The sequence below is a fragment of the Rhamphochromis longiceps genome, linkage group LG7 (genome assembly GCF_057381845.1).
Source record: "Rhamphochromis longiceps isolate RC_006_pf linkage group LG7, R_longiceps_female_GT1.1, whole genome shotgun sequence".
Lineage (NCBI taxonomy): Eukaryota > Metazoa > Chordata > Actinopteri > Cichliformes > Cichlidae > Rhamphochromis > Rhamphochromis longiceps.
In genome coordinates this window covers 52,678,536-52,701,456 of record NC_140563.1, presented here as the reverse complement: position 1 = coordinate 52,701,456, position 22,921 = coordinate 52,678,536, and the positions used below count along the sequence as shown (strand labels likewise).

The following is a 22,921-nucleotide window of genomic DNA, read 5'->3' as shown; positions in this document are numbered from 1 at the left end:
GGCGGGCCCAGTAAGATTATAATAAGCCTGTCTCTAATTAAAATGATAACCACTGTTGCATGTAATAAACTGTCAGGAGCTTATGGTAGCATAGTGGAGGAAGATGAATTTGCTGGCACTGCTGGGTTTCTCTTTAATCAGAATCAGAATCAGAATACTTTATTGATCCCTGGGGGAAATTATTTAAAGACACCGATCCGCAGGCCCGTATTCGGTCTTCAATAACAAAACTATTTTTTGCCACTTTTTGTTGCACACCATAATAAATTTTGCCTTAGCTATGTGTGTATGAGATTTAGGGCACTGCAGGGCAGCATATTCATCATCTGTCTCCTTACCAGATCCTGCACAGACATCGCCATCTATTGGACAGTCCAAGTTATGGCATGGTTTCTATCCTTTGTTGGTAAAAACGCAATGTAAAAGTGAAACGTGAAAAATAAAAAGGGGATAACTGGTGGTATAAAAGCAAAGTCACATACAGGCTGTAATGAACCAATAGACTGTCACTAATTAAACATTCATAGAAATACACTTATGAAAATAGAAACATTCAGCTTTTGGGAAACTTGGCTAGCTTCTCTGCTTTCTTAGTACTTTTCCTGCTGGAACCACATTATAAACCTGACATGTTGTTCAAGTAGTGTCATTAATTTAATATGCATTGTTTCTCTTTACAACTTTTTTATTTATTTATTTATTTTTGCATTTAGCATCCTTACAGTCTCTGGTTGATGCCTTTAATTGTCACGTGGACACGTAAGCCACTTTGGCATATGACATAACTAACTATACAACTAAATGCGTTTATTGTGTATATATGTCTTTTTCATTGAGCTGCCACAATCATCTGGATGACATTTAAGTTTGCTATGGTGTGAAATGTAACTAGAGCCCCAACGATTTATCATCAGACTGATATTTTCAGGCGATATTATCTATTATCATCTAGCATTTATAATGACTGTAAAATGAAATATTAAAAAAGTGAAGAAGAGACGGGAGAAACACTTCAACCAAGCTATGGATGTTGATGTTTTACACTTTTTGTCCACCAGAGGCCACTCTGTAACTTCTCTGTTAACAACTTACCTTTGGATACAACCAGCTGATCAGAGCAGAGTGGGGCCTAGATTAAAGAAGTAAAGAAATCCCTAGACATAACAAATATTTGGGCAATTTATTTATGTATGTGCCAGAAAGAAAAACAAATATGGACTGGTATATCAAGCTATTGGATTTTTTTTTAAATTCTCAAATAGTGATGTCTTAAAAATCTTATATGGGTCAGGCTCTAACTGTAACCCATGACCTGCTTAGTGGATGCAAACAAACAAAAATACTGCAATAAGATATGAAGCAATACTTATACAAAACTGACAACAATATTGTATTATAATACAATATTGTACTAACAATACAATACTGTTCCTGCAGTTGGTGTCTTCAAGAACATACTTTCATGTGATGACACACACATGCAAAGATTTGTACGGTTAAAAAAACAAACAAACAAAACGTGGCCAGTTTACCCTTCTTAGTGCCCCTCAGATACAGTGCTGTTTGTGTCTGACAACCAGTAGTATATAGCTGTCATGATTATATAGCTGACACCAGCCACCACAACATATTTGATAATACTTTTTTAAAGAAAACTTCAAAAACTTATTTTTGGTGAGCTTCAAGTGATAATATATCATATATATCATATGATATGTTATCACTTGTTGACAGCACTGCAAACCCTTAGCCTTCTCTCAGTGAGCTTCATGATGCAGTCACCTGAGTTGGATTTCACTTCACAGGTGTGCCTTCTCTGGGTTCATTTGTGGGATTTCTTGCCTTCTTAATGGGGTTGGGATCATCAGTTGTGTTGTGTTGGTACATAGCCCTATTTCACAACTGTTAACATTCATGTTATGGCAAGAACCAATCAAAAAGATATAATATAATCCATTTAATATAATGTTTTACTTTGTAATTATGTAACCAAATTACACTGAATTCTTCTTTCTTTTTTTTTTCTTTTTTACATGTAATCAAATTACTTTAAATCATCATTTTGGGTATCTTGAGTGCAGTACTTCTGGGATGTATACTGAGTTCTCTGTGTGCTAAGAAGCTCAATCAAATACCTGTTATGTGTACTGCAGTGAGCCAGATCCCTACGTACTGAGACTCAAACTGCATACAAAGTACAACATTCACACTTGCAAAAATACACTAAGTGTCACTGACAGGACTTTTGGTACTCACTGTTAATTCCTACCAGAATTCTCAAGGGAGTCATGGTAACTGTTCACCAAGCCTTTCTTTTTTTTTTTTGAAATAATCACTGACTGAACAAAACCTGTATTTTTCAGTTTGTACTTAAGAAAAATAATAATATATTTTTTAAAAAGGGCAGTGAAAGATTTTTAAGATCTTTCAGGTTCATTGTCCCATGCTTTAAACATGAGTCCTGACACTCCTTAGAACCATAATCCGTGTGGTCATGCATTACTGTCAGTGAGGAGTTTTTCTCCTCCTGACCAGTTCATTGAAATTCCCTGCATGTCTGTAAGGCTTTTTCATGCTTCAGGTCTTGACATACAGTAGGAGTGGTTCTTTACAAGGTTTATGGAGTTTTGTAGTCAGACTACACAGCAAGGTCAAACTGTCTTTTTTCCTCTCTTGCTGGATATGTTTGCATATTAAATGTAGCATAGTTTAACAAGTATTTCAAAGACTTTTTACTCCATAAAATGAATAATTACAATTGTTGTGAAATCTGGTTCCCATGAATATTGTGCACATCTTTCTGTTTCTAGACAGTTGAGTGTCCTTTCTTCTTGTAATCTACCATATTTACCTTTGAAAGGTTTCAATATTTTTAACAGTTAACAATAAGTGCAACAAATACTGCAGAGTGGGATGATGGCAAAATATATATCCACCTCATAAACAAGAGCCTAAAACCACAACTATGAACTGGATTTGCCATGTTGCAGAACTGAATAGTATAGGGGAAAGAATGGTGCATTATATATTTACTCCAACACAATCGAGCCATATTTACTGATCTTCATGCTATGACTCATTTCTACGTGATTTTTCCAGCATGAATTATGGACCAGGAGTCATATTTCAGCAGAGTTTGCTGATTCATTCGCCACATTGAGCTTTCTGCTTCCAAACAGTGCTGTGCACTATCTACATTAAAATGTTCCTTCACTTGTACAGTGTGCCTTAAGTATAAACCCACAAAACCTGATTGTGTCACCAGGCAACAGAAATCTGTGGATACAATAACCCTGTTTAATTTGCCCTTGCTGAAGCGGCATTATTGTAATTTGGATAGTTTGGACTGGAGTGCAGCTTTTGTTTATATACTTTTTATGAAGTTAACAAGGTTTGGGAAATATATTTGAGACGATTATGAGAATGGTTTCTTATGAAACATAGTTCACTGTATTAATGTATTTCTAATGTATTTAATCCTGATGGTATTTTGTCAGTTTTTAAAATCTTTTTTATGTTGTATTTAGACAGATAAAAATAGGGCCCCAGTAAGAGCGCAGCCAGAAATCCTTTTTATATAGGCAGAAAACTGCTGACTTTATCCAGAGTTTCCATAGTATTTGATTGGGCACATCATAATTTATCAATCTCATATATTCCTAAAGCACATTTTCTCTCCTTTCACTTCCTGGCCCTGATTTAGCCTATACGGTAGAATTTCCGGCCAAAACAAGTTTACAACATGAACTTCACCCAGATTAACAATTTCGGAGTTTATTGAGAGCATTTAAATGCAACATGTTACGTCGTTGACGAGTTTGACGAATCGCACAGGAGCCGGGACGCCTCCCACCCTCAGTGTTGAGCGGAGCCGCTAGAGTGGAGAAACACATAGCGGAGTCCGGTCCATCTTTACCGCAGCTAGCTAACCCCGCAGCAAGGCCACTGCGGGAAGATGGCGACGGAAAAAGTGAAGCATGAAGGAAGAGTTAAAATTGGACATTACATTCTCGGAGACACTCTCGGAGTGGGGACGTTTGGGAAGGTTAAAGGTATGTGTAACTGTCTCAGGCGTTTGTGCATCCTGCCAGCTGCGAGACGGTGGGAGAGGGAGCTTTTAGCTTAGCTGCTAAGCTAGCATACTAGGAAAGCTAACTTGTCGCAGTGCTGGGGAGGCAACACACTTGTTGTCGCGTTATTTTCTGAACTTTTTGTGTGTGTGACAAAACGCAGGTTTTAGAGCATGTCGTTGTAGTTTCTAAGATAAAGAAGACACTGCAAGTTTTATGAAATTGGGCTGTAGCTGGTCACATAGTTTGCCATTTAGCGTCGGTTGCGTTGCGTGCTAGCGAGCGAAGCGCTTGTTGAGACATACACCGGGAAGTCAGCCCTCGTCATTGATGTTGCCGCAAGCAAGAGTACATTTTAATCGGTAAAGTACGGTTTCCTCTCTCTTGCCTTTAAACCCAACTCTGCACTACATTTATTCACAACTTCGTTCCCCACGAGTCGTATTTGTTGCCTGTTTCAAGCATTCAATGTTATTTCTGAAATTTCGATGGAAAGAGTTGGACAAACTCTGCTGAATCTACGCCCACTTTGTCAGTGCACAGGGCTGAACGCTTAGAAGCTTAAGTCAATATACAACTTGAGTTGTATCAACACGCAATGGACTAAAAACCTGTTTTATTTCTTAAAAGTAATCGTGTCTGTGCGTTTTGTTTACCTTACAGGCTGTTCTGTTCAGTAGAAACACTGAAACCACAATATATATCGAAATGGAGTGGAACCACCGCAAGCTGTGTGATCGGTTAATTCCCAATGAGTCACCTCCCAGCTCTCAGCTATTTGTTGATGTTGAGGGAAAAGAGCTAGAGTTGGTGCTGTGTGATTATGGTCTTGATTACTACCGACACAGCTGGTAAATCAAAACCAGCTGTTTGCTAACTCCCATGGGCAAATGCGCTGTCTTCCCACCATCCATTGAGATGCTATCTTTTTGTATCTTGTGCGGCTTTTTACCGCTTTCAGTTATGAGGACTCTGTATTTGACCTATTTGCTCATGTATTGACTGTGTATCCCCACTCATCTTTACAGATCATTTAGCATGTGCTAGGATTTTTTTCTTTTTTTTTTTTAAAATATAACTTTCAGCTGGAGACTTTATAAAGTAGAGATGTGGCGTTCAAAGACTCTTGAATTTACATATTTGAGAGAATGCTGAAACAGCAGATAGAAGTAAAATTTGCAAACTTGTTAGAGGTTTTGGTTAGCTTTGACTGATGTTTAGTAAGTATGTGCCCTAATGTTGCTGGAAGTTGTTTCAACATTGTGCGTGGCAAGATTTGCTTCTAGAAGGACTTTTGTTTCAGCATTAGATTTATCACACTCAGTAGGCAGCCAGTTTCAGCAAAAAACAAGAGAACTGTTTTACAGTCTTTCCATAATACCAAATGACAAAGCTATGCTTTGATATGCTTGAGTGATTGAATATGGTTGACTGAAAACAAAATACTTTTTTTCCCTTTCTTCCATTTTTTTTCTTTAATTTGAATGTTTTTATTTTTTTATATTCTTAAAATTGTGATAGGAGGTGGTGATTTAGATCTCCCATTCCTCACACTGACTTCAGGATATTGGTCCTATTGCTGCTGTCCTTCATCCACCATGCTGCCTTCTGTTTCCAAAATAGGTTTCACCTCTAAGATTCGTAGCATGTCTGGTAACCCTTATCCTAATAGTGTAAACAACAAATTACACCTTTCCTTAAGTTGTGTGAAGATGCCTTGTTTTGCATAATACTTCACCATTCCCTATTTTATATGGCCTTGGTTGTAATAGAAATGCTCCATCCACTCTCTTTCTATCCTTCAGTGGGCCAACATGAGCTGACCAAGCATCAAGTGGCAGTGAAGATCTTGAACAGGCAGAAGATCCGCAGTTTGGACGTGGTGGGAAAGATTCGCCGGGAGATCCAGAACCTCAAGCTTTTCAGGCACCCTCACATAATTAAACTGTAAGTCCTAGATTACACCCTGCTCGCTGCTCCATAATCCCCTTGCCACCACATTAATGCCACCCACTGAGCTATTTTCAGGCCTTTATAGTGTTGTTTTAGAATGCATCCATCTAGGACAGTATCTATCTGACTCAGTCCACTCTCTCTTCTGACCTCTCCCTATTGTGCAGTATTGACTGTTTCGTTATTCCCTCAGTTGGTCTTTCATTTTAACGTACAAAAGTGCACTGGCTTTGCCTTTGTTGTGGGTAGCTGTGTAGCTTGCTCTGCTGGTATTATTGTCAACATCTGGTAGGCTAAAACAGATAAGTGTGTCATTTCAAATGAGTAATTTTTTAACGTCATAGTCTGAGCTGACTGTGCCATAATGTTCTGGTGCTCTAAGCTAAACTTACTATTTGACAGTTGTCAGGGGACTTCCTGTTTGGTAAGGGAATGTTCACAGACTTGAGGCCACAGTTACAGGGTCATTAAACTGACTGGGGGGGGTATAATTGCCTGAAATACCCGTTCCATGTTAAAAAATGTAAGCTATGTCTGTGTGTCTACGCATGAGAGACTGATTCCATCTTTGGCAGGGTGCACAGACCACTGGGGCAAAGTACATAACATTGTCTGTCTAGCGGGGATAATAACAGATCGAGTAATGTAACATAATACTGCTTCATTTTTATTGATGGGATGTTTTCTGCAATTGCAACACATCAGATTCACAGTTAGTGAACATCTCTAACATCTGCTGAGCTACAAACTGCATGGCAGACATTATTGCCTTTGGTTTTATCCAGCATGGTAGTGCGTATGTTGTGTGTGTATTGGATTTACAAAAGCTCTGAATGTTTTCTTAAAATATCTTAACACTGTCACATTGTCAATGCATTTTTTGTTGTTGTTGTTGTTGTTGTTGCTGTCTGTATTTAAAACTTGTAAAATCTGAGCTTTAGAGGCTGCACACAATGTGGTTTCTGGGACTTGCTATCAAGAATTTCTCCTGGTTTGATTCTACAGCTTGATAATGGTTATGTAAAACGGCAACAGATGTGGCTTATGTGCAAAGAGAGCTACACAGCATTTTAGTGCAAATAGATGCAGGTATGATGAATGCCACTAATGGACTGCAAGTATGCAGTGGAGTCTAACTCATAGCTCAGTCTGTTGTCTGTCTGGCAGCAGAAACATAAAAATGCTCAATTGTTTTTGTATTATATTATAATATTCAACATTTGCACAAAGTGCTGCTCTCATACACTTTTTTTTTCCAATACTGAGCACACCAATTTTCTTCCATGGCAACTAAGTTTCTTCCTGTTTGTGAGGAATTGTTTTTCTTTGTTACAGGAAACCAAAAATTAGATGTGTTAACAATCTCCTGTGGGTTGAACTGAGCTGCTGGTTGATTAAATTACTTTGTTAAAATTAATCATAAATGGGCTAAAATAGACCATTGGCAAAGTAACATTAAAACTAAAAATTTGAGTCAGCTGTCCAAAACTAAGCACATATTCCGATTATTCTTTGTAATAATTATTAAATGGTAACAGACATGTCTAAATGTTTTCTTGTATAATACCTTCCAACTCCTAATAACCCACATGACTTGTGTTTTGACTGTAGGTATCAGGTTATCAGCACCCCTACAGATATCTTCATGGTGATGGAGTATGTCTCAGGGGGAGAGCTCTTTGACTACATCTGCAAAAATGGAAAGGTACTTTAGGACTGGAAACTTGTATATTGATTCCAAACTTCTTTAACCCTTTCCATCATTTCATGTTGCACAGATGTTGTGTAGTTTATCATTAGTGAGATAAAGATAACGCAGATAAGTATCATACACTTGTCATCATCAGACTACAGTGGAGATAAAGTAATCTTTGAACTTTGTAAACTGTGAAGGCTGAAAAAGATATTCAAAACACAACATGAGGTGCTGCTTAGTCATCAGTGATGTTCTGACTGAGGAAGGAAAGATCACACCTAATGAATAATTTCTGCTTTGACAGTTGGATGAAAAGGAGAGTCGACGACTGTTCCAGCAGATCATTTCAGCAGTAGACTACTGCCACAGACACATGGTGGTACATCGAGACCTTAAGCCAGAAAATGTGCTGCTTGATGCGCATATGAATGCTAAGATTGCAGACTTTGGTGAGTAGTTCTTGGACTTGAATCGAGAAGTCTCAGCAGGAACCACTGTTTTAGTTTGTTAATTATACACACATTAGTAATAGTAATTAGGGCTGTTCGATATAAGAATATATATCGGATGACGATATAAAAACGGCTATCGTTTAATTTTACGCTATCGTTTGTTTCGTGGTGTCGCAAAATAAACTGTTTACGGCAATATTTTTTTCATCGTTTTGATGGTCACTGTAGTGGCTATATTAATTTCTTAAAGTTCTCTCTTTCTCTTATATTCAATATAACTACACTACGGACGGACAAGCGCCTGTATTTATGCGTTGTCTTTAGCAACAATGACGGTAAAACCACAAACTTTTCACAATAAAGCTCAAGATCCTGTTGAGACTTTTCAAAATAAACTGAATCACGTGAAAGAGTATGCAGAGTATTTTCGGATGAGAAGCAAAAAAGAGCCGTCAGTAGAGCAGGGCGATATGACCAAAAATATTTATCACGATATACATTTGAAAATTTGCAATAACGATATAACTGACGATATAATTGACACCAGACAAAATACTTTACAACTCCTCAACTTTATTAGTGCAAAAAACCCCCAAAAAACATCAATGTATTTTCTCTTAAACAAGCAGCTGTTTTTTGTTTTTTTTTAAATGCGCATTAAAGTTATATAAAAATTTAACAGTGCAAATGCAAATTCCTTTCTGACAGTTTAACCAAAAGGCATTTCCAGTGGAAACTGGCCGGCATAACCGTATATAATAGCCACAAAACTAAAAAAAGAGGTTATACACCACAGTACGGTAATATTATGTTGAAGCACAGTACGTATCACTCCGCGAGGCTCCTGCCTACGATAGCCATAATGCTCCAACAATCCATCAAGCGGTGCGGCTTCGTAGCTTAGCAAAGTTGTACTAAAGCATTTGACAGATTTTTCCAGCACAGTCTACCAAATAAAATCGTTTTGAGGTCAGTAAACACAACCAGAATTCATACATAAGGCACACGGGATTATAAGGGGCACTGTCGATTTTCAGAAAAATCAAAGGATTGATTTTAAGTGTGCCGTATTTTCCAAAACAACATGGTAATAACGACGGCCCGCTAGCATGCGCTACCAAAAATAGTCCTTTGTTGTGTATCTGACGGACGAAAGCTAAACCAGTTCCACACCACTGAAGTTGCAGCATTTTTACAAACCAGTTCTGGTTCATCTATTTCATTTAACGATCCGCTTTCGCTCTTCTCATTCTGCGTCGCCGCTATGTGCGTATGTAAACAAAGGCACTGCGCATGTGCGTTTTACCCATATTCTATCGCGATATTTCATTTTCCTATCGTTGCCCAACATTACACCGGTATTATCGTGAACGGTATGATATAGCCCAGCTCTAGCCGTCAGATGCTAAAAAGTAAACCTTAGACTCAAACGTTAGAACAGGCTTTTCCCTGCACCACGCCGTGTAATAAATACTCACAAAGAAAACGGCAGCCGTTACAACTTATGTCTAAAAAATGTATCGTTTCATGCATTGGTTAAAACACTCGACTCCAGCTACATGACGCTCAGTTGGAAACACTTCACGCAAGTCGAGCTGCCCGAGATTCACAGAATTTACAAAAAGAATTTACATTTTTGTGATTTTTATATCGTTTCGGACGATAGATGTCTTATATCGGGATATGAGATTTTGTGTCATATCGCACAGCCCTAATAGTAATGATAATGTTTAGAGCACTTTCATAAAAAGTCCTTTCCAAAGCCAAGAATAAACAAAGCTAAAAGCAAACACAGTAATAAATAATTAAAACACCATAATCCATAACTGAAGCATAAATAAACAAAAAGACAATAATACCCCAAGAACTACATACAATAGAAAACAGGTGTCAGTTGAACTTGACAGTCTAATGTCAGACAGAAGGCTTTTCCATAATGTTAGGGCATGATATAAAAATATGTTGTTTTCTTAACCTTTGGGACCTTCAGGACACCACTCCCCTGAGAGTGTAGGGGACCTATAGGTACATATGGTCCCACGAGATCACTCGGGTAGCTTGGTGCTCTGCTAGTTAATATTTTATAAGACTGCAGCAGTACAAAATCCATGGTGCTGCAATATGAACCAACTGCAGACCTCTAAAGATTTTCTTGGGCAAACCTCACAGTAAAGCATTGCTATGATGCAAGATGTCACAAAGACATGAACTAGAACCTTGGCGTCCTTGAGCGCCATCATATGTCTGATTGTAGCCATTTTTCTCACCAAATTAAAAGGCAAATTAAAGGCTCTGATCAAAAAACAACAAGATTCTTACCAAATCCTCAGTGGATCACACAGTCATCAAAACACAAAGACAACTGGTCATACTTATGACTCACTCTTGCCATTCCAGTCACTGACATCTCAGTTTTAGCTGAGTTTAACCCACTGGTGCTGCATATTATTGAAAATAAAAGTGGGCCAGGGACTGACCCTTGTAATCAGATCAATCAGATCAGAAACTTTATTGTCATTATCACAGGTACAATGAAATTAAGAATGTTCCCCGATCATTGCATGTAGACTTCATACTTAATAGTGCACGACACAGAAAATAATTTAAAGCATATATTGAGATCTTTCTGGAAAGTATGGTCTCAACTGTTGACACACCTGAGATGACATAGTGTTTCATAAGCCTGTTCTTAAGTATTTTGTGGTCCACTGTTTCAACCACAGCGCTAAGGTCTAATAACAAGAGAACAGAGATTGAGTCAGTCCAACACAAGTAACAGATCATTTACCACCGTTAAAAATGCCGATTCTGTAGAGTCGTTAACTTGAAAGGCAGACAAATCATATATTAACTAGTATTTCACAACTTGATTACAAGTTACTTTCTCAAAAGATTTTTACAAAACCTCCAGATTTGAAACAGAATTTCAAAAAAATTGTCCTCCAAATCTGACTACATTTGGTATTTTGATGGGTTTTTAGTGTGAGCTTTTACCACATAGGTTCATAATCCATGAGCAGATTCCAGGGTTGTTTAGTGCGAGCATGAAAACACATTCTAACTAGAAAAATTTGCATTTCCTGCGAAAATGCAGTGTGGATGCTTAAAGCTGAAGCTGTATGCAAAAAGTAGCTGAAAAAGCTGAAAAGTTGCAGAAATTGTAAAAACTTTGCAGAAGCAAAAGAAGTTTGCTAAAATGGAATAACTTAGCAGAACTGCAATATCTTAGAGGAAACATAATACTTGGCAGAAATACAATAGCATAGCAGAATTTAGCAGAAATATTGTAACTTACCAGAAACATGATAACTTCTCAAAAATACAAGAATTTAGGAGAAATAGTATAAGATAACAGAAAGAATATATTTAGCCAAAAATACTTAAACATTACAGAAACACTATGATTTAGAAAAATAGTACAACAGAGCAGAAATATTGTGATTTACCAGAGACACTGTGATGAACTATGAATATTGTAATTTTAAATTGAGACTATGTTTTAGCACAAATATTATAATTTGGCAGAAATACTATAATTTAGCAGAAATACTATATTAAGCACAAATCCTATAAAAAGCAGAAATAGGATGATTTAGCAGAAATACTGTATTTAGCACAAGTACCGAAAAGTACCAGAAATACTATGATTTAGCAGAATAGTAATAACTTATTGAAACACAAATGCACAGAGGGACACACAAACACAGGCTCTAATCCAGTCAACCAGTCTAACTATGTTCAATTTAAATCCTACAATGACATGCTGTCAAATAAGGGCAGGGTCCTCTCTCTCCCACTAAACACACACACACACACACACACACACACACACACACACACACACACACACACACACACACACACACACACAGGGAGAGAGGACTAAGTTTCTAGGTCAGCCTGGGAGCTGCTGAATTTGAATCCACCAATCAGAGAGGCTGTTTACGTTTTCCCGCCAAAACAGGTGCATCTTTTTACACACGCAGCACAGAGACATAGACCTGCTTCTTTCAGTTTATTTCACATAGTGAGGATTCCCCTCAAACAAATGACCATAATTTCCTAACCATAGGGGCTAGAGCGGTCATTCTTACACCGTTTTGTTCAGAAGAGATGGGGGAATCTTCAAGTGTTGACAATTTATCATTAAAATATGAATTTTTAGAGATATATGACATGGATGACTTGTTTACTTAGAAGCCACGAATTCCCCAATATGCAAATTTGAATACCTGGAGCCCACATACATGATTGGCTGGCTGGGAAGCTGTGCAGGCCCTGATTTGTGGATTTGAATTCCTCAGCCCTCAGATATGATTGGCTGGCTTAGAAGCCATGAAGGCCCCAATATGCAAATTTGAATGCCTCAGGACACATATATGATTGGCTGGGAAGCCGTGCAGGCCCTGATTTGAAAATTTGAATTTCTCAGTCCTCACAGAGGATTGGCTGCCTGGGGACCTGGCAGAAATATATAGAAATACTATGATTAAGCATAAATACTACATTTAGTAGAAATACTATGTTTTAGCACAAATACTATAAAAAGCAGAAATACTATAATTTAGCAGAAATACTATATTAAGCACAAATCCTATAAAAAGCAGAAATAGGATGATTAAGCATAAACACTACATTTAGTAGAAATACTATGTTTGAGCAAAAATCCTATAAAAAGCAGAAATACTATATTAGGCACAAATCCCATAAAAAGCAGAAATAGTATGATTAAGCATAAATACTACATTTAGTAGAAATACTATGTTTTAGCACAAATAGTATAAAAAGCAGAAATATTGCAATTTAGCAGAAATACTATATTAGGCACAAATCTTATAAAATAGCAGAAATAGTATTATTTAGCACAATAGTAATAAGTTAAACAGAAAAATTGGAAAAGCAAAATGGACAGCTGAAAAAATGCTGAACATGCTGAGGGTCCCTCAAATATACTTGTTAAATGAAAAAATCAGCAAAAAAATGCACAGGGAGAGAGAAGTAAGTTTCTAGGTCAGCCTGGGAGCTGCTGAATTTGAATCCACCAATCAGAGAGCCTGTGTACTTTTTCCCGCCAAAACATGTGCCTCTTTTTACACACGCAGCACAGAGAGGCACAGGATTATTGCAGCCTATTTCTCATAGTGAGGACTCCCCTCAAACAAATGACCATAATTTCCAAACCGTAGGGGCTAGAGCGGTCATTCTTACACCGTTTTGTTCAGAAGAGATGGGGGAATCTTCCAGTGTTTACAATTTATCATTAAAATATGAATTATTAAAGATATTTGACTTGTAATGCACCATAACTGAGTAGAGCGAAGCAAAAACAGCCTTGACTTGCCCTCAAACAACGCTTTCTAACTCGAAATCTATTTGGAGTATCGATATCATTCTTTCACCGTAAGAGACAGCAGGCTTTGGTGAACAATCATGGAAATTTTCAGGTCTCTGTGGAAATCCAACAAAAAGTTATGACGAGAGAAAAAAGTGGTTCATTTCCACAGTTTGAAATCTGAAGAAATCTGAGCGAAGGACGAATTTCCTACCCTCAAACAAGTCCAACTCATTTCAGAACGGTAATAGGTGAGAAAGAAATTCTTGAATTGTGAGCGTCAGGGGTGTCTGAAGATATTCGGGGACAAGCCTCATGTCTTAACTTTGCTTCGTTAAGGAGATATGACGATTCGAATATGCCTCTCATTACAGAAATCCAGCGGTGATTTTGAACAAGCTCTCCATTCACTTTATATGGAGAGTTTTCTGACCTTGTGTTAGTCTGAGGAGATTTGCAAAAATTCTATAAATCCCACAACAATGATGGTGACATTTTCTGAAAGCCAGCAAAAATACCTACGTTTTGATGTATAATTTGTGGAAGTTGAGTGAAAATTGAGCAAGTAGCAGGAAGTTGTTCGGACATGAAGTGAAAATTGCAAAACCTTCAGTGGCACACTGGAAGCCAAGAGCATAGCAACCATAACAACACATGTATTTTGTGAAAAATCACAATTTTGCAACTCAAAACTTTAAGAGGCATAAAAGTAAAACAGTAAAAGATTTGAAAAAGCTGAATCATACCTGAATAGCCCAATAATTTGTGAACATTTTAAAGTTTGAATGGTTGTTCTAGGTGAAAATATGAGGAAGTAGTTAAGTTTCAAAAACAAGCAAATTTTAGCAGAATTGCTGAAGTTTCCCATTCATTTCAATGGGACAAATTAAAGGAAAAAAGTGGAATATTTTAAAAAGTATAATAGTTAAAAATAGCAAAAATCATAGCAGGAAAGAGCAAAAATAGCTGAATAGTTTAAAATTTGAATGGTGAAAATCGGCTGAAAATTGTGGAAGTAGTTTAACGGCGAAAAGTGTACGGAAACACCCGGAATAATAATAATAAAGAATAAAGAGAAACAGGAACTCAATAGTGTGGATGCTTAAAGCATCCACACAATAACAGTTTGTTATTTCAACGATCAATCATTTCTGGCAGTAGTGTGCCAGAAACATAAAATATGTTTCAGAAAATCCTTCATACATTCCTTAAATTTGGCTAAGCAAATATACAGAACTACATTCAAGACTTTGATAATATTAAACTATTCTAGTGTGCATTGGTTGTTATTTAACCTGCAGTTATTCCAAATTATTTTGAATCTTTAGTAAAGTATTTTTGTCACTCTTCTGTTAATTCATGAATCATGTTCACCATTGCTACCAGTGAAAAAGACATTGTCTCCTTGCTGGGAGGATGAACTGCAGTAAGTGGAGAATCTTAAAAAAATGGTACAGCTAATTATAAAGCAGCTTTTTTTGGGGGGCCGACAGAAAACGAAACATTACTGCTTTAGTATTTTTCACGTTAGTTATATACTTAATAAAGCACTTTAAGCTAAAACCAAACTAGAATAGTTTGAAACTGCATTAAAAACATTAAATGTTTATGTGAGGTAAATAATTGAAGTTGTTGTGTTTTGAAAAGTGTGCATATTATATAATAGTTAAAATCTTTTGCAGGTTTGTCAAACATGATGTCAGATGGAGAGTTCCTCAGAACAAGTTGTGGTTCTCCAAACTATGCTGCTCCTGAGGTCATCTCAGGAAGGTAATGGCTTATTTTAAATTCTGTTTGGGTTTTTTCTTTTCTTCTAATGATACTTTACTTACATTTCGAAGTGAGACAGAAACACAACTCAAAAACACAGCCTAGTTAAAAATAGATTTTGTGATTCTTTCTTTTTACGCCTCCTCAGGTTATATGCTGGACCAGAGGTGGATATTTGGAGTAGTGGGGTGATTCTCTACGCCTTGTTGTGTGGAACACTTCCCTTTGATGATGATCATGTGCCAACACTTTTTAAGAAGATCTGTGATGGGATCTTCTTCACCCCACAGTATCTGAACCCTGCAGTAATAAGCTTACTGAAACACATGTTGCAGGTGGACCCGATGAAAAGAGCCACCATCAAAGAGATCCGGTAAGCCTGGCGGAGTATTTACAAAGTCAAAAATCCTATAGGCTTTGTTTTGTTTTTGTTTGTTTTTGGTTGTCTAGATTGTAAATCACATTATTTCATGATGGCAAGGGACTGTCTGCGTAGAAAATTAGTTCTGTTGGTGCTGTTTGCATTCATGATCTTTTAACTACCAAAATGATTCTTCGCCACAGAGAGGACGAGTGGTTCAAAAAAGATCTGCCAAAGTACTTGTTCCCTGAGGACCCCTCCTACAGCAACAACATGATCGACGACGAGGCCCTGAAGGAGGTTTGCGAGAAGTTTGAGTGCACAGAGGAGGAGGTCCTTGCCTGCATATACAGTCGCAACCATCAGGATCCATTGGCTGTTGCCTACCATCTCATCATTGACAATCGTCGCATCATGAGCGAAGCCAAGGATTTCTACTTGGCATCTAGCCCTCCTGACTCTTTTCTAGATGACCAACACCTGACTTCATCAGGTGCAGCGATAGTGAAGCCTCACCCTGAGCGTGTACCTTTTCTCGTGGCGGAGACTCCTCCCAGGAGTATCCGTCACACACTGGATGAACTGAACCCTCAGAAGTCCAAGCACCAGGGTGTTAGGAGAGCCAAGTGGCACCTGGGTATACGCAGTCAAAGTAGACCAAATGATATCATGACCGAGGTGTGCCGTGCAATGAAACAGCTGGACTATGAGTGGAAGGTAAGGAAGAAGAGGGACAAGATATAGGAGGAAAGGCTTAATATTTACAATTTTAAAAAAAATGTAGTAAAATGTAATCTCACAGTTAGTTATTGAAGTTGGATTGTATTAAAAGTTTAATAAGCTCCAGGTGTACTTTTTAAAGCATCACAAAGACACATTATCCTTCCTTTCAATAATTTTCTAGGTTGTGAATCCATACTATCTGCGTGTGAGAAGGAAGAATCCTGTTACTGGGATGCTTGCCAAGATGAGCCTTCAACTGTACACAGTGGACAGCAGAACCTACCTCCTTGACTTCCGTAGCATAGATGGTAAGTTTTACCTTCACTAGTCTGTAGCAGTAGGTGAGGAAACAGTCTGCATTTAGATCACCACTCATTTGCATAAGCACCCGGCAGGATACACTGATAAGGTTACATAGCTAACCTGTGTATGGCTCAAATATTAGAGAATAAAACACATGAAAGATCATACACGAGGCCGTTATTTGTGATGATTCAAAGTGCACCATTAAATCTGTGTCATAGCCTGACCCGCACATTCCCAGAAATGTAACTACATATGACGCAGATGTCAATATCTGTTTATTGATTAGCACATGGATTATACCACAGGGAAACAAGATGTAATAGAATGTAATTACATGCTGTGCAGAGGCTAATATTCTGCCAGTGTAGATGCCTTTGTGTCTCATTTTATTACCTCTGGCGATACGTGCATAAACTCAAGGTCAGTTGTGAATTCCCCTTATCTTCCTGTGTTTCAATAAAAGTAACTGTTGTTCGAGATTTATTAGTTCCATGAACTGCTCTGTTTCAATTATGATGGCAGACACACCAGCAATGTTCCCTCTAATTTTTCACGTGTCTGAGCGAACACACAAACTCCCTGAGCGATCCCTTGGACCACTGTGAGCGACAGCAGATGTGTTTTTTTTTTTTTTTTTTTGTTTGTTTTTTTTTTTTTTATAAAGCTCTGACTTATGAGTATGAATCTGTGGTCTGGGAGAGAGTCCTGTAACTCTCTGCCTGCAAAATATAGTATATAATGACCAATGTTGGGCAATTAATTATATAGTTCTTCAAAAAAATGACTGAGTTATGCAAACAACAACGTTTTTTGTAGCTTTTTTTTTTTTTTTTTTTTAATGCAGCCAAGGCGTTTTTTTTTAAAAGAAACATTTCAAACTATTGACAGAACAATCAGCTGTTCTGCATCAAATCTGATGCCACACAAATTATTTGTGCCACTCGAAAAAATAATTTCTGTCCACTATGAGATAAAGGAGAACAACAGCCTGATACCTGCAGAGACCTTGCCAGCAGTGCGCAATTGCGCACGTGCGCAGCTTAGAGGGAACATTGCACACCAGCATACAAATGCAAACAAGGACAGGTGGGGATTCAACACAGTACTGTGCAAAATGAGGAAATTGTGTTAAAGGGCAGTAATAACACATCAGTGTTTGGGCATTATTTGACTCATGAAGCTCAATGGCAGCAGTACAGCATGTGTTGTAATTTACCGATGGATCAAGTTTTGATTGCTTGTATTGTAATATATTTAATTTTTAAAACTAGTCTCATACAACTTACACTCAGTTTTGCAACATTTGACCAGTTAACCTAGATCTTCAGGTAAGCCCTTTACTCAGTTCTCTGTATCTTCGGTGTTTATCTGGATTTTGTCCTCTAGTATGCTGCCTCAGTGTGGAATTTATAAATGATTAACTCATGGATGATGGTTTGGGAAGTCTGTGTAGGTGTTTGGCATTACCTCAAAGGAAAACATGAGATTGAAGAGCTGTTGTGTGCTTCTGATACATCACAGGCTTTCCATTTAAAGTATGTGAAGCTTTGGCTTTGAGCTACAGCAAAGTCCATCATTAAGCTTGTGTTTATCTGAACTTATACCTGATGACTCAGAAATATAGAAAATATTATGCTGATTGTTAACATTTGTCTATAACTACACATAATTAATCGCATGGATTTATAGCTTAGCTTAATTTAGGTTTTAAACTATTTGCGTGATAGTTTAGCAGCATTTCTTAAATTAATCATTTACCTGCAGTAATATTTGTTGCAGGTCTTAACAAAATTATCTGGGAAGTAAGTTTGAGAGACTGCAAACATATTAATACATATTAAATGGTTTGATCAAGCAAGATTCGGCATTGTTAAATGTCCATCTGGTGGACAACATGGAGGACTATGAGAGAAGTTGTAAAAAGTATAAGCCATCAGCAGCTGTATCAGTGCAACAGTCCTGCCTCCTGTTGGGAACCTGGGTGCTAATGCTGTTAGCAAGTTCATAATAGGACTGCTGTAGCAGCAGCAGTTCAGGCACAACCAAATTGGGCACAAATCGGGCACCAGATCAGGAAAGTTGGATGCATCCTCTGACACTGCATGGGAAGGAAAGGGATGTGTGAATGTGGATTACAAGAAAGATTTTCACCTATATATACAGCACTTGCCTCATTTCTTTATATTTTGCTTCCAAGCAGCGAGAGCTTTTTTGTGTAAGGGGTCTTGAGCAATAGTTCTCCAGGATTTCTGAGGGTTTTTCTTTGGACATTGGCTACTTTTTTACTCATTTGAAGTCCAATCCCTCTGTCTTAGGCTACGTCCACACGTACACGGGTATTTTTGAAAACTGAGATTTACCGTTTTCGTTTTCAAAAATAATCCAGTCCACACATAAAGGCAGAAATGAAGGAAAACGCTGCTATGAACATGCCAAAGCAGCAGGTGGCGCTAGATTCCTAACCGTGCAGAAATGTTGGCCAATCAGAAGTCTAGAAGCCTCGTGGGGAAAAGTAAACAAAGCTGGGGCATAGAAGCAGAACCGAGTCGTATGTGTGGAGGGACAGTAACTGTGTGTATATGTAAGCATTTAAACACTGCAGAGAGTACAATTAACAGTATTGTAGAAATTCATTTCACCGAAACAATAACGTGGCGCAAAAATATCCACCCTGGCCGGAGTTTTTAAAAATCTCAGTTTTCAGTGACCAAAAACGCCGTTTACGTGTGGACGAAAGGTGCAAACGCATAGAAAAATCTGCGTTTTCAAAAATACGTGTGGACGTAGCCTTAACATTTTGTTTGTTAAGCCATTTAACACTAACCTGTGACTCATTCAATCACAGAAAAGGGACCGAGCTCAAGAGATAAACAAATAGTTCCAGCTATTTTTCCTGGCAAATTATAAAGAAATGAGGGCTGGCTCAAGACCTTGACTGTTTGACACCTCCTGTCACTGCAAGTGTGTGTCTAACACCCCAGATTATAATAATTTGACCAAGCAAAGTGGACATTGGGACTGCAGTAATCTCATAAATATATCACGGTCAGCAGTATTTTGATCGAGAAAATTAAAATACAGTTGTATGCAGTCTGTTTCCAGCATTAAAACTGGTACTAACAAAATGCATAACCACATTCATAGGAGGCAGGTCATGCACCGGCAAATATAGCTGCATTTAGAATATGTTCATTTTAGAAAGCCGAATAGCTTATATTAAAATTTGTTTACTGGTCAACCCCTCATGAACCAAAGGCTTTTTATCTCAGTAAATGGTGGCTAAGAAGAAGTCAGTGAACAGAGATGTATGTGGGTGTTAGAGCCATGGACTGTGTAGCCACAGCTGCTTTGAGAGGAAATGGTGAACGCTGCTTTGGCTTGTGCATATTTCATGAACTGAACCCAAAATTGTTCAAACTCTGGGTGTCAGGATGATCTGGGTGTCCGCAGTGCAATATCTATATTACAGTTTATTAGGTTAAAAGGAAGAAAATAATCTTTATTTTTGACTACAAAAATCTTACACTTTATCCCTAACCTAAACAATCGACTAAGTATAAACTAGTGATTAATTTCACTGTTTACAGCAGTGTCTCTGTGGCAGGAATTGAATTGAGTATTTTCCAAGACTTGTAGATACCCTAGTGATACCCATTGAACTTCTTGTGTTTGAAAATCAGTTTGTCTTATTGTTCAGATGATATGTTGGAGACAAAATCTGGAAGTGCTACCCCTCTGCGCTCTGGCTCTGTGGGCAACTACCGGACCGCTATTAAGAACGATGTAGATGGAGCAGAACTTCCAGGTACACCTAGTACCGTGCACCCCACCAAGACTGGAGAAGGCTCTTTGACGTCATCGTTGACCTCATCCATCGATTCCACAGGAGGCGGGGACAATGCATCTGTCCCTCGACCAGGAAGCCACACCATCGAGTTCTTTGAGATGTGTGCAAATCTTATTAAACTACTTGCACGATAGCTCGCAAAACAATCGCTAGCCTTTTTCTCCCTCTGAGTGTCTTTATAGCAATAAGCATGCAACTGAATCGTGGCTCAGTTCATCCCGGCTGAGGATGAAGTGATTGTTCCATGGCACTGATGCAGGTTGGTGTTCCCTAAGCTGAAGGGATGTATACTGAGCTGACTGGGGATGCAAAGGGTTACTGGGGGAAAGACAAATGACTAGCTGATTAATTAGCTAGGACAGAACATTTAGGAACGAGGGTTTTACAATTTCCTGAACAACTTAATAGCAAGCGTCTACAACCAAACTACACATATGCGCAAGTGATTACACTGAATTTTCTGTACTGTAGTCAGGTGAGCACTGCTTTTCAGTACAGAGAGCAAATTCACATTCTTACCTGTACAAAAGGAAGCCACACATGGAGGTTGGGGGTTTGGGTGGCAGTCACGGGATGCAGGAAGCACTTTTGCACAAGTTTCTTTTATTTCCTGCTGCTGTTGTTTTTTTTGGTTTTTTTTTTTTTTTTTGGTTCTTTTCAGTAGGGATCTGAGAATTGGTGCACATGTTCCGAAGCGTTATATATAACTAGGGTGGGCAAACCCATCACATTCATTGGAGTCTGAAGAAGTTCTGTGACTCCTGTATTTCTGTCTTGCGTCAGGGACTAAAGAATGCGTTCATCAAATTTATGTTGGGTTATTATTATTATTATTTTTTAATTCTTTTTAAGAAATTGTCAGACTAAATTTCATGGTTTTGTCCTGTTGTAAAAATGTGTTTTTGAATTTGTCTGTCGCCACCTTTTTATATATAAAGACGTAAACATATTTATCAGTGCATTAAGTAGGTGGAGTGTTGGTTGTAAAGGAAATTGATTTTTTTCTTTCTTTCTTTCTTTCTTTCTTTCTTTCTTTCTTTCTTGCAATAAGATCTATTGCTGGATGATATATATATTATATCTTTTTTTTTTTTTTTTTTTTTTTTAACAGTCTGGCTTGTAATCATAATGAATTTTATTTCATTCAATCAGTTATTCTGATACACGATTGTCTTTGTATTTAACTTTAGACAGCTTTTTCCCACGACAGTCAAAATCTAGAACTATAACTTTCCATGTCGCATTAGAATGACAAGTTGATTTTTACTTATTTTCTCTTATTTCTTTAGTGTTTTTGTTTTAGATTAATGAATACGATTTCAGTATGATTACTAAGTGAAATGCCTTTTGCCTACATTTGTTTTGTAAATGCCATCACACATGAATAGGCCTCAGGGCTCAGTGAGTAGTAGCAATTACATGCAGCGCGTGGACAATGTCTGTTGGTAAGTGAATACATCCACAATGTCATTTTTGGACATGTTTTAATTTCCTGTACATTCCCTTGAAGTTTGACCTTGTTAAAGGTTTTATGTTTTTAAACCTGAAACAGACTTATGAGCTTTGAATGACATAGATCGGGGAGGTAGATCGCACTTCTGGTAACTTGCAGGCTCACAAAGTAGAGTTGGATATGTCTTTGATTATAAGTGTGATGTATCTCATTATCCATTGCCTCTCCGTGGTCTTAAAGTTTTAAGTTATGCCTGTTTGGCTGCCTTATCATTATCAGTACTGTTTATCAGTTTTATGTCAGTAAAAGTTGGAAATTGTGCCGGTCAGAATTCTTGGTGCTGTTTTTGCGGTTTTGAGGATTAAAATAATCTAATTACACTTTCTTTATGGTTGGTTTATTCATTTTTCTAGGTGCTTTGCATTACCAAAAAGGGAAAAAATTCTAACTGCAAAAACCTAAAAGATCTGATTGTCATCTTTTTATAGACATCAGTAACTACTGCCATCTTTAAAACGATGTCAACAGGATCAAGTTAAATCAAACTTTTAAGATAATTTGGGGGTGGTTCTTATTTGAATTAAAGTATTTGTATGCCCTTGCTGTAAAGTCAGAATCTTATTATCTGACATGTTTATTAGCAAATGTCAGCAATCTGAACTATCTGTTGTATGAGCATTTTACTTTTCAGAGATAATTCAGGAGTGACGATAATTGTGACCAACTTGCATCTTTTGTTCATATCCACATTTGACCTTCATGTCTCACAGACAAAATATATGGATCATGGTAAAGGCACAAACACTATGGTGGGGTTTTGTTTTTGTTTTTTTGGGGGGGGGGAGGAGTTGCAACCTCTGGTTATAAACTGCTTTTCATGGCTTGCTTGATACATTTTGAAAGAATGTGTGCAAAAAAGTTTTCTTTTCTTTTTGCCTCTGATGGAGTATTGTCCTAG

At 37.7% G+C, this 22,921-nt stretch overlaps 2 protein-coding genes across 2 annotated transcripts in view; one reads left to right on the top strand and one right to left on the bottom strand.

The window, feature by feature from the left end:
• Window positions 1-22,921, bottom strand: part of LOC146666312 (uncharacterized) — a 477,181-nt gene that overhangs the window by 148,957 nt on the left and 305,303 nt on the right. The gene's annotated exons all lie outside the window — the stretch shown is intronic.
• On the top strand, window positions 3,827-22,343 carry prkaa1 (protein kinase, AMP-activated, alpha 1 catalytic subunit). The gene is made up of 9 exons (XM_085414264.1): window positions 3,827-4,052; window positions 5,876-6,017; window positions 7,635-7,728; window positions 8,024-8,168; window positions 15,186-15,273; window positions 15,422-15,646; window positions 15,838-16,351; window positions 16,539-16,665; window positions 20,361-22,343. Exons 1-9 carry the CDS (start codon window positions 3,956-3,958, stop codon window positions 20,642-20,644), a joined length of 1,716 nt encoding a protein of 571 aa, XP_085270390.1. The 5' UTR covers window positions 3,827-3,955; the 3' UTR covers window positions 20,645-22,343.

Coding starts and splice junctions, on each gene's coding strand:
- prkaa1 (XM_085414264.1), top strand. CDS start 3,956: ATGGCGACGGAAAAAGTGAAGCATGAAGGAAGAGTTAAAATTGGACAT. Junction 8,169..15,185: donor TGCTAAGATTGCAGACTTTG/GTGAGTAGTTCT, acceptor AATCTTTTGCAG/GTTTGTCAAACATGATGTCA. Junction 15,274..15,421: donor CCTGAGGTCATCTCAGGAAG/GTAATGGCTTAT, acceptor ACGCCTCCTCAG/GTTATATGCTGGACCAGAGG.